The 12,479-nt window shown below is 38.8% G+C and overlaps 1 protein-coding gene across 1 annotated transcript in view; it reads left to right on the forward strand.

The window, feature by feature from the left end:
* znf407 (zinc finger protein 407) overlaps nt 1-12,479 on the forward strand; it is a 222,730-nt gene that overhangs the window by 130,934 nt on the left and 79,317 nt on the right. Inside the window, exon 7 of the mRNA XM_047361951.1 lies at nt 9,255-9,338. Within this exon, the coding sequence (XP_047217907.1) occupies nt 9,255-9,338 (84 nt within the window). The remainder of the gene's footprint in view (nt 1-9,254; nt 9,339-12,479) is intronic.

A 12,479-nucleotide genomic window follows, 5' to 3' on the forward strand; every position in this document is an offset into this window, starting at 1 on the left:
GAAATGCATGGGATGCTTCCATGTATTATAAAACTACTGCACACAGCGCCAATGATGAGCACATTGGCCCAAGTGAGCATCACAGTGAGACAAATTTTTCAAAACATCTAATCACAGAACTCCATCCATCCGTCCATCCATGAATTGTCTAAACCTAGAGAGGGCTGGTGTCCATCTCCAGGGGTCATTAGGCAAGAGGCCAACTACACCCTGGAAAGATCACTGGTCTATCACAGTTAAACACACAACGCTTATCTGTATACACAAAGCAATGATTTAACATTTAAAAGATGTTTCTAATGATGTTTCAAAATTACCCACCTCTTTGCTATTTCATCACTTCCTTTATGTGATGTGAAAAACTGCCAACAAAAGTCATCATTAAAGCTCAAGTGTCTGCTATAAATGTTATAAACAGTTGATGATAGTTCAGCATGCATTTTACTCAACTAAAAGCCAAATTGTTGGTTCACCAAATTTCAAATAACGGTCATCTCTAGATGGATTGAGGTGCTGGGACAGAGCTTCCAGTGTAAAAGATCTGGGGGGGGGGGCAATTGTGCTCTCCTTTTTCCTGTCTCCTACAACATTCATTGTTCCTCTCTGATTTGTGTGTTTTTTATGTTAATCGCTCCCCGCTCACACAGCAGTCATGTCTGAGGAGGTGGGAGGAGGGCCGTAGAGGGGGGTGGGGGTTTCAGTGTTCGTCAGCCGGGGTCATTTGTAACAGCTGATGAACGAGCGACTCAAATAAATAAATAAGTGCACTGTATCTGACCCACCCAGCTTATCCCAGGCGCCTGGGTGTTATGAGTGGTGGGGAAAGACAGGAGTGCAGAGGAGGCCTGAACACAGCGACGGTGCCACAATTGATTTCCTCATTGCTTCAGTTTGTTGCTTAATCTGGCGATACGCTGATAAATCTTTGCACTTTGTCCATTAATTTTGCTGAAAAATGGGACCCAAAATGGCGGGCACATCAATACAGCAGCGGATTCCGTGTCAAAAATTAAGCGGTAAAATTAATTGCCCTCCCATCCGCTCCTGCTAAAACATAACTAATGAGGGAGGCAATTATAGCTGCATGCTGACTCCTCCGGGGTTATTTAAAACACACACACAGACAGACACACTATATGTATAATTCTGCACACACTTGCAAAGAAAGGTTGTGTATATTTTGACTTTCAAGTGCTTTTGTTGTCTTCCTATTTAATTCAAGGAAGGAGAGTAGGGTTGACATGCATCATGGGAATAAAAGAGAAGAAACTTTATAAACATACAAATAACATTAAGGTCTCTCCTTTATGTGGAGACACATTAACTGACGTGGTTCTAGTTCAAATCTAAAAAAGATGTTTTTGACCTTTGACTCGATCTGTGTTCTTTATCTGCCAAACAAATGATGAATCTTCAACTGAATGTTTGTGAACAGTAGACATGAAAGTACTTTAATGGGGTTCTCCCTGCACATGCATGAGGTCTCACCGGTTATTCCAGCTTCCCCCTGCAATTCAGAAACATGACTTAGGTTAATTAGTCTCTCTAAATTGTCCTTAGGTATGAGTGTGTGGGTGCATGGTTGTTTGTCCTCTGTGTCTCTGAGTTACCATGTGATTGACTGGCAATCTTTCCAGGGTGTACCTTGCCTCTTGCCCAATGACCTCTGGGGTTAGGTACCAGCCCCATGGCCTTGCAAAGTTAAGCAAATTTTGACAATGGATGGATGAATTGATTATACTACTTCCACTTTCCACATTTTTTCACATTGCAACCATAAACTTAAACCGTTTATGTTGGGATTGGAAATGTTGGACCATTGATTTTATTATTATTATTTTATTTTGTGGAGTATCCATCATCCTTTAATCTGAAGCCTCTAAAAACTGCATTGCGTTCACCTGCCTTCAGAAGTCTAATGTGTAATGTGTGTAATATCTGCATCAAAGGTTTGTTAGAAAAGATTTGTTAACAACAGCATCATAAAGACCAAGGAACATCGCAGACAGGTCAGGCATAAGGTGGTTGAGACGTTTAAAGCAGGGTTGGTTTGTTAAACATATTCCTGGTTTTGAGATGATACTGGAACAGAGGTTAAACAAACAGCCAGATAGCGTATTCACGTGCTATAAACTTTACAAAGGCCTCAAAAACTATTGTTCAAAGAGGCGTGAGCAATTTTGCAAAAAAGAATGGACAAAGCTGTCTATATGTGCTAAGCTAGTAGAAACATATCCCCCAAAAGACTTGCAGCTGTAACAGAACTGAAAGGTAGTTCTAGAAAATACTGACTCAGGGCTGCTGAATACATGTCACACTTTTCAGATTATTCCCCTAAAAAATTTTAAAAAATCATCTATCCTTCTCCTTCCATTTCATAAGTGCTTCATGTTTGTTTATCGCATAAGATCTCGATAAAAGAAACCATTGAAGTTTATAGTTGCAATGTGACAAAACATGACAGAGATCGATGAAGTATAAGTACTTTTTGGAGGCACTGTAGGTGTTATGATGGAAGGCCAGTACTGCTTCATCCCGGCTGATCCTCCAGTTTTGATCGTAGTGCTGCTTACACCGCCCCCTCCCTCGCCGTCCCTGCCCCAGTCCTCCGGGCGCTCTGTCCTGCACAGCAGCAGTTGAAAAGCACACATGTAATTTATCGCCAACGTTTCCTCCTCAGGAATAATTGTGGCGACCGCGGCTGGGCAAAGGGATCGATGGCTATGGATTTTTCTGTGGTGGGGTCTTGTAGCGTTGGGCATAATGAGAGATGGAGAGAAGGGGTGGAGAATTGACTGGTGGTGTTCGTTTATTTTATTTTTTTACTTAAGAGGGATAAACAGCTTTAACAGATGATTGGTAACTCGTGTGGAGTTTACAGACCTATGAATAAAGGTGTTGTTCATTTAGTTTTCCATTATTTTTCTTCCTTTTTTTCTAAATTTATTTTAATAAATGCCTTATAAATCAATTCTCCTTCCATTATTATTTAGTTGCTGCAAGAACAACAAAACATGGGGAAAACGCTTTTTGCAGGAATCAAACTCGGTTGGACTTTTAGCATTTTTTCAACTTATTCCAGCTTGATCCCTGCACGGTGATTTCTCAGTATCTCTGAAATCAGGAGCGCACTTAATGCATAAATATAGTCCTTCATGTTTACATCAGAGATGGAAACATTTAATGTAATTTTACTAAATAAGTTTGAAGATTTCCTATAAATATTTCTTTGATGTTAGATGGATCGATCAATATCTTTTAAATCATAGAATAACTAATATTTCTCTCAAATTATTGCTTCTAGTTGTCACAATACTAGTGTTCCTTTTAACCATTAACTCTATTTTAAAGTTCTCCTTTTGACCTATAAATTCCTAAATGGTCTGGCACCTGTAAATCTCTCTGACCTACTTCAACCTCATGTTCCTCCTCGGGCTCTGAGATGATCTGATCAGCTGCTTTTAGTTCTTCCAAAACCTAGATTGAAGCTTAGAGGAGGTTGGGCTTTTTCAGTTGTGGTTCCTAAATTCTGGAACAATCTCCCTTCCAACATTGGACAGGCTTGTTCACTACCTGCTTATAAATCTCCCTGTCTTTAAACCCACTGTGAGTTGTCTTAGTGTTTTATTGTTCTGTGTTCTATGCGTATTTCTTCTAAATTTGTTTTATTCTTTTAGTCTCTGCCATTGCCTTCTATTGTTCAGCACTTTGGTAACAACCTATTGTTTTTAAATGTCCTTTATAAATGACATTTGACTTGACTTGAGCTATTTTCATTTAGGCAGCTCCACTGACAGCTCCACAACATATGTTTTGTGCACATCTTCACTTTGTATAAAGTACACATGAAAGATCTGGTTAAACAGCAGAATTCTCTGTGGTTCCATGGATGCAACACATTTTTCAGTGGAGTTCACATTAGGCAACAATGTCAACCAAAATCCTCATAGGGGGGTGAAACACCCACACTATAAAGTCTCCCTGTGATTAACTGATCTTCTCACAGTGTGCTGTTGCACCAGCATGTAGCAACTGGGCCTAATATTATATCATTTCTCTATTATGGCTGCACAATATATCGAAACGCAATGACAATTGCAGCATCAGTCAGTGCAATGTCGCATTTGCAAAGGACAGCTTGGATGCAATAATTGGTAGTGTGTAATATTTCAAGTAATGTGCCTTAAAACTGTGCTTTGCATTGTTATATTTGGCCACTTTGAGGGACCTTTTGTGTCCACCAGTGTATTACACCATTACAGTTGTGTTACTTTTATTTATTCTCATTTTCTGCTCTGAAAGGGACTACAACCTCTCTCTCTGTGTATATATACAAGTCCTTCTCAAAATATTAGCATATTGTGATAAAGTTCATTATTTTCCATAATGTAATGATGAAAATTTAACATTCATATATTTTAGATTCATTGCACACTAACTGAAATATTTCAGGTCTTTTATTGTCTTAATACGGATGATTTTGGCATACAGCTCATGAAAACCCAAAATTCCTATCTCACAAAATTAGCATATCATTACAAGGGTCTCTAAACGAGCTATGAACCTAATCATCTGAATCAACGAGTTAACTCTAAACACCTGCAAAAGATTCCTGAGGCCTTTAAAACTCCCAGCCTGGTTCATCACTCAAAACCCCAATCATGGGTAAGACTGCCGACCTGACTGCTGTCCAGAAGGCCACTATTGACACCCTCAAGCAAGAGGGTAAGACACAGAAAGAAATTTCTGAACGAATAGGCTGTTCCCAGAGTGCTGTATCAAGGCACCTCAGTGGGAAGTCTGTGGGAAGGAAAAAGTGTGGCAGAAAACGCTGCACAATGAGAAGAGGTGACCGGACCCTGAGGAAGATTGTGGAGAAGGGCCGATTCCAGACCTTGGGGGACCTGCGGAAGCAGTGGACTGAGTCTGGAGTAGAAACATCCAGAGCCACCGTGCACAGGCGTGTGCAGGAAATGGGCTACAGGTGCTGCATTCCCCAGACCTGGGCTACAGAGAAGCAGCACTGGACTGTTGCTCAGTGGTCCAAAGTACTTTTTTCGGATGAAAGCAAATTCTGCATGTCATTCGGAAATCACGGTGCCAGAGTCTGGAGGAAGACTGGGGAGAAGGAAATGCCAAAATGCCAGAAGTCCAGTGTCAAGTACCCACAGTCAGTGATGGTCTGGGGTGCTGTGTCAGCTGCTGGTGTTGGTCCACTGTGTTTTATCAAGGGCAGGGTCAATGCAGCTAGCTATCAGGAGATTTTGGAGCACTTCATGCTTCCATCTGCTGAAAAGCTTTATGGAGATGAAGATTTCATTTTTCAGCACGACCTGGCACCTGCTTACAGTGCCAAAACCACTGGTAAATGGTTTACTGACCATGGTATCACTGTGCTCAATTGGCCTGCCAACTCTCCTGACCTGAACCCCATAGAGAATCTGTGGGATATTGTAAAGAGAACGTTGAGAGACTCAAGACCCAACACTCTGGATGAGCTAAAGGCTGCTATCGAAGCATCCTGGGCCTCCATAAGACCTCAGCAGTGCCACAGGCTGATTGCCTCCATGCCACGCCGCATTGAAGCAGTCATTTCTGCCAAAGGATTCCCGACCAAGTATTGAGTGCATAACTGTACATGATTATTTGAAGGTTGACGTTTTTTGTATTAAAAACACTTTTCTTTTAATGGTCGGATTAAATATGCTAATTTTGTGAGATAGGAATTTTGGGTTTTCATGAGCTGTATGCCAAAATCATCCGTATTAAGACAATAAAAGACCTGAAATATTTCAGTTAGTGAAATATGCTAACAATATGCTAATTTTTTGAGAAGGACCTGTATATATATATCTATATATATATCTATATCTATATATATATAGATATATAGATATATATATATATATATATATATATATATAGACATATATATATATATATATATATATAGATATAGATATATATCTATATCTATATATATATATATATATATATATATATATATAGATATAGATATATATCTATATATATATATATATAGATATAGATATATATCTATATATATATATATATATATATATATATCTATATATATATATATATATATATCTATATATATATATATATATATATATATATATATAGATATAGATATAGATATATATCTATATATATATATATATATATATAGATATAGATATATATCTATATCTATATATAGATATATATAGATATCTATATCTATATATAGATATAGGGCCGTAAGTCCCTCCATGTGCTCTCCAGAGGTAGCCTGACTGCCATTAGGTTCCGAGATGAGATCCTCAGACCCCTTGTGAGACCATATGCTGGTGCTGTTGGCCCTGGGTTCCTCCTAATGCAGGACAATGCTAGACCTCATGTGCCTGGAGTGTGTCAGCAGTTCCTGCAAGATGAAGACATTGAAGCTATGGACTGGCCCGCCCGTTCCCCAGACCTGAATCCGACTGAGCACATCTGGGACTTCATGTCTCGCTCCATCCACCAACGTCACGTTGCAACACAGACTGTCCAGGAGTTGGCGGATGCTTTAGTCCAGGTCTGGGAGGAGATCCCTCAGGAGACCATCCGCCGTCTCATCAGGAGCATGCCCAGGCGTTGTAGGGAGGTCATACAGACACGTGGAGGTCACACACAATACTGAGCCTCATTTTGACTTGTTTTAAGGACATTACATCAAAGTTGGATCAGCCTGTAGAGTGTTTTTCCACTTTAATTTTGTGTGTGACTCCAAATCCAGGCCTCCATTGGTTAATAAATTTGATTTCCATTTATGATTTGTGTGATTTTGTTGTCAGCACATTCAACTTTGTACAGAACAAAGTATTCAATGAGAATACTTCATTCATTCAGATCTAGGGTGTGTTATTTGAGTGTTCCCTATATTTTTTTGAGCAGTTTATATATATATTTTAATTTTTTAATTTTATTTAAATGTTATCCACATTTGGATGGTGCAGTGAAGCTGCACGTACTGGCTAACAAATGTACCTTTTTAAGGTTGTTTTGAAGTGGCACCGCATTAATACTCCTCACAGTCGAGTGCATTTAAATGGGTGGAACAGGGAAAACTTGAGGCTGCTTGGTCTCTGCGGACCCCGTGAAAGCTGCTATCTATGCTGAAGAGGAGCAGAGCGGCGCCAAAGCCCAGCTGGAAGAGTCACCCAAATGTGTTATCATTGTGTGGCGAGAGCCGTGCTGCACCATCAGGAATTGGGATGAATATTTAAGTGTGAGGATCTCTGATGCAGATGAAAAAGACACACACATGGAATATTTTATGACCTGTATGTTAGACGTAGGTGTGGCTCCAACAGCACCTCCACACCCGGAAAACAACATGTACACGTACAGTAGCTCACCACATGCATGTTGTGTGTGTGTTTGCACACATTTGCATGCACATCTGCGTCCAATCTGTAAATGTGTGCACTCGTTTTCCCGAGTGAGCCTAATCACAAATGTTGCAGTCCTCGTGTGTATGTGTGTTCCGTGGCAGACAGAGAGAGGTAGAAAGAGAGACCATCATGCTGTTAATGACGGAGCCAGATGCAGAGAACAGAGGAGAAGTGTAAAAAAGCTCTCCACGCTCCCCATCTGGAAGGCATCGCCCTCAAATGAAGTTGTACAAAACCATCCCATTGATAATAAAGCTAATTTTTATGGCTCTGACAAGTATGTAATTATGTTCAGCGGTGCTTTTCAGATTTTATCACAGTCAATAAACCACACTGGCAATTTCCCGTCCCCCATTTGACATATTTACACGGATCCATCTGATTGGAGGAATTAGTTAGCTATGAGAGCTCTGATGGATATACACTAGCGATCTGTGACTTCTGCTTGGCTCATCTGTTAGCCGACTGGGCCCTCTGCTCATCTGTTCAATCTGTCTTTTCTTTTTCGCTTCGCTCCTACTTTACACGTTTCTTCCTTTCTCACCATCCCCATCCTCTTTGTCTTGTTGAACGGCTCGCTTGTCTCAGTGGCGCTGTAGCTGCTGCTCTCAGTGAAAGACATGTCACATTGAGGTATCAAGACTCATCCATCTAATCCATAGCCATATGGCAAGTGAGATTGCACTTGTGCCATTTGATTTTTATTTTGTGGTTGTTGGTGAAGCTCGAAAGTGAAATACAGCTTGAAATAGAATCAGTGTGAGAGAAACTAGCTTTACCTCCAGTCTACTTGAACATCAAACTTAGTTTCTTTCCAAGACGGCAACTTTTGAGTCCATCCATCCATCCACCCAAAAATTAACCTACCTGTTTTGTGGTATTAGAACAGAAGCTTAAACATAGATAACATGATCTAATTTATTATTTTAAAACAAAAATGCTGCTAATATTAATACTGCTGGCAATATATTACACATTTTCTTCACTAATATTTATTGTTAAAGCCATATTGCCATATTATTTTATAAAGTGTGTAGTTATTTTGATTTTGATACACCAATATAAAAGACTGAGACAATACAGGTAAATGTGCTGACAGTCATTCTTTTTCAACTTAGCTCCTTTGTATAGTCATAACACAGATTTTCAATAATTTCTAAAAATAGAAAATTTCAGAATTGATGTTGAAATTCAAATAAAATTTTAAAAATTGAGATGAAACCTAAAGTCAGTGTCAGTTTTTTTAAATTACTTTTTCCAAGATTACAAGAGATCATTTTCACGTTTTTTCTTGAAAACGTTATACAGCTAATCCATAAGGCTTCTTCAGTTGTAAATATGCGCCGAAAGTACCACGCTTATAAATTGTAGGCAGAGGAATCACACTAATAGGGCTGTCAAGGTCAATAACTGGCCCCTCCCTCCATCTTGTTTAATGTTTGGGTCGTAGCTACTTAACAATCCAACATACCACCCAAGTTGTTTTGGTCACATGCCTCAAGTTGTAAATGGCTGTATAACCTCCTTGTTGAGACGTGTCAAGGCTGCCCTACAGGTGTTAGAAAGATGAAACCTGAGGCAATTACCTCTGTTTTGTCTTGGTTTTTAATGCCTATTGAAAATGTCTTCATTCACAAAATTTAAATTAAAGATAATTTTTTTTACACCTTTGATCAACAAGTGCATTTATAGTGAACTGAAAAAACTACCTAATATTTCCTCCCATCTCTTCGTTTTTTTCTCATTTGTTTATCATTCAGTGTGTTTGTCAGCTGTTACCATTTTGACATTCCTTCTTCTACTCTGTATTTATAGGAGAGAAGTCCTACCTTTGTGACCTATGTGGCTTTGCAGGAGGCACAAGACACGCCCTCACCAAACACAGGCGCCAACACACAGGTAAGCAACCCCACACATCCTGAGCTGGTGTTGTAAACTGATCCAAGCACAAACTAACTCTTGTGTTTGCAGACTTTCTTAATTTCAGACGGTGATTGACACTTTGAGAGGTGAACCGTCACACAGTTTAGGCGACTGTGTGCTGTGTCTCACTCACACACAGGCGCAGCAGTTTGACACTCTGCCGTCTTTGATGGACATGTGTACGAGTATGGCTGACTGAATCTAAGATTTTTAATTTCAGTTATCATTTCACCATGTCATTCTGTCGCTTAGGGAAATTGCATTTTTCAGATGGGCTGTCAATAACAAGTGTTTTTTTCCCTTTTTTTTTGGAAAAAATTGAGATAGTGAAACTAATTTTTAAACCTTAACTGGCAGGCTACTAACAATTAATGATCCTATTATAAATATTGATTTGGGTTTTAATTATTAATTCAGTTTGCTCCTTCGGTTTTGTACACAAAGCATCCAGCTTTAGTCCAGCTCTCCTGTGCTGACATGTGTCAGTTCCACTGATTTACCCACACACCGAATGACAACAGATTTGAAAATGTAACAACTGAGGACACTAGGAAGTCCAAACTCCCAAGAGTCATATTGTGCCATTGTTTTAGATGAATTCGTAGGTTTTACGAAAGCGGCCATTGCCAGTCCTTTGAACATGGAAATGTCACTGAGGCAGTAAGTTAACAAACACAGTGTCCAGTGAAGGTCATGTTAAGTATAAAAAGAGTGAAGATTGTGAGTAAAATACCTTCCTGCTACACTGATCCTCTAAAAATAGGTGAAACAGACCTGCAGAAAGTTAAAAAGGTACTGCCGAGTGGTGTCTTTCAGTAACAAGTGTAAAATGATAATAAAAGACAAATAAAAGAGTTAGATAGTGAATTATGGATTTCCTCTAGAAGTAAATTGACACAGCTAGCTTGTGAGACAAGATGATAAAGGATAAAGCTAAGAATCCACACTTGTTTTGACAAATCCCAATTTAACATATAAAAAACTGTGTGCTTTAAACAATCAGTAACCAGTGGAGCATTATCTAGTCCAGGTTTGACCAGTCCATATAGGGCTGTTTTCATGCTTGTTTAATTTCAAAATGTGGTTAATGCAAAAAAAAAAGCATTAAAAAAGCTTCCTTTTGTGTTTTTAGAAATAGAATAAAAGGTAATTTGTTTGGGCTAAAGAACATGTTGGGATTATAAATCTGAGAATATTATTTAATATTTTAATATTTTATCAAATAATATTTTGGTGTGTTAAGGGTTGTCCTGTGAATACCAGCCCAGTAAGGCGATGGTATTAGGACACAATAGAAAGGTGTGAGACAAGCTCTGACATTATTGAACAGCATAAACTCTGCACATATATGGAATAAATTCACACAAGTTCTTAAAATACAAGAATTCATTATCAAAAATAAGTAAACTCAAAGTCAAACATATTTCAATCAACAAACTCTTTAACAATCCAACTAAACTACCAAGCAGAATTAAAGAATAACGAAGACTAATGGGCTATGTACAATATAAACAAGTTGATTAAAGATGCTTGAAAATCATGACCAAAAGAGTGATGCAATATTACCATGCAATGTTTATGTTTGAGAACCAAGGATTATCTTGAAGAATCTGGAAGTGAAGTTAAGTTAGTCTTGGAACTAACTTAGGCAATAATCAGCAAACGTTTAGACAACCATTCACAATGCAAGATCAGATAAAATATTATTTTAATAAAATAATGTTTTAAAGATTGATCTGCTGAATAAAACCAATCTTCTGGATGACTAATTCTCAGTGGTGTCTCATTAGTTGCCTTTATTTATTAAAATAATATTTAAAGAAAAATTATTAAGGGAATATTTGGGAAAAGAGACAAATCTTTCTGGAGAAATGGGGCTTAATGGTGTTTACTTAGTTATCAAATTTAGTAAAATGATGTTAGGGACACATTATTTACTGGATTGAAAACTAAACCTTTCTGGGTAAATATTATTTGGCAGCAAGCACGTGTCCTTACCTGTTAGCAGTTGAAGCTAACAAAGAAGGCTGATAGCTTAGCACCAGAATCAAACACACACCTTTAAAAATACCATCAATAAAAGGGTTAAACGCGGACGGCGCGTTATGGCCAATCTTCTGTGTTTAAAATCACCGTTTAAATAAAGTTTGTCTTAACTTTAAAAAACACAGAGCACAACCTGAACACATGTGCTGCAGATATTCTGCTAGCACCAAGATAGCTGAGTTCAACACAAACAAAACCAAACTTCATAACATTGAAAAACGTTTAGATTATTTCATTCTAAATCACTTCTATCTCTCTGCCCAAAACCTAACCTCATGAACCGTGCTTTAGGAGTTGTCCGGGCGATGACAACGTTTGAAGAAAGGTCCACTGTGAACAAAGGGTTAGTTTCCAGCTAATCTTTGGAGCTGTGGATGAAAGACGGCCCGTTCTGTCCGCTGACCACACTGCACGTTACCACAGGATGAGGCTCCTGTTGCCCTTCCTTCAGACTCGGCTTTGTAGAGACCGCGTCTCTGCAGGGAACTCTGGAACACAGTTTGCTTCTGCAGGCCTCAGAGAGAAAGTAAAGCAATGCTTATACCTTAATTTCCCTTTTATGAATGAATACTGGCTTCTTTCAACATTACATTCATCAGTACTTAACTTGTGCATATGATCGCGTGATCTTATGACACCCTTGGATCCAGTTTGAAGAGTTTATGTCTGTTTGCCAGCAAAGAGACATTAGCCCGCTGTTCCCCCCTATCCGGTCCCTCTGGAGGCCGTGTGGAAGAGATCGGACCATTGGGGGGAAGTGGGGTTTTATGTGGACAGTGGCATCATGGGAAGTTCGCTGTTACCCCCAATTCCTAAGTTGTGCCAGAAATAGGTTAATGCAATTTATTTTGAAAGTTCCAGAAAGGTTCGTACCACATTTCCTGTTGTAACTCATGACTGTGGGTCTTCCCAACAGATCTATTCAGTGCAGAATAATCAAATTCGGGTTTGATCAGTCTAAGTATTTTAGATTTTGAGCAGGAGATGATCAAATGTAGTCTAGACTAGAGCATTAATTTGTCACCAGCTAATATTAAGCTAGTTCTGCTACTCTCACATTGCTCACAAATC

Source organism: Girardinichthys multiradiatus, chromosome 3 (assembly GCF_021462225.1).
Source record: "Girardinichthys multiradiatus isolate DD_20200921_A chromosome 3, DD_fGirMul_XY1, whole genome shotgun sequence".
Lineage (NCBI taxonomy): Eukaryota > Metazoa > Chordata > Actinopteri > Cyprinodontiformes > Goodeidae > Girardinichthys > Girardinichthys multiradiatus.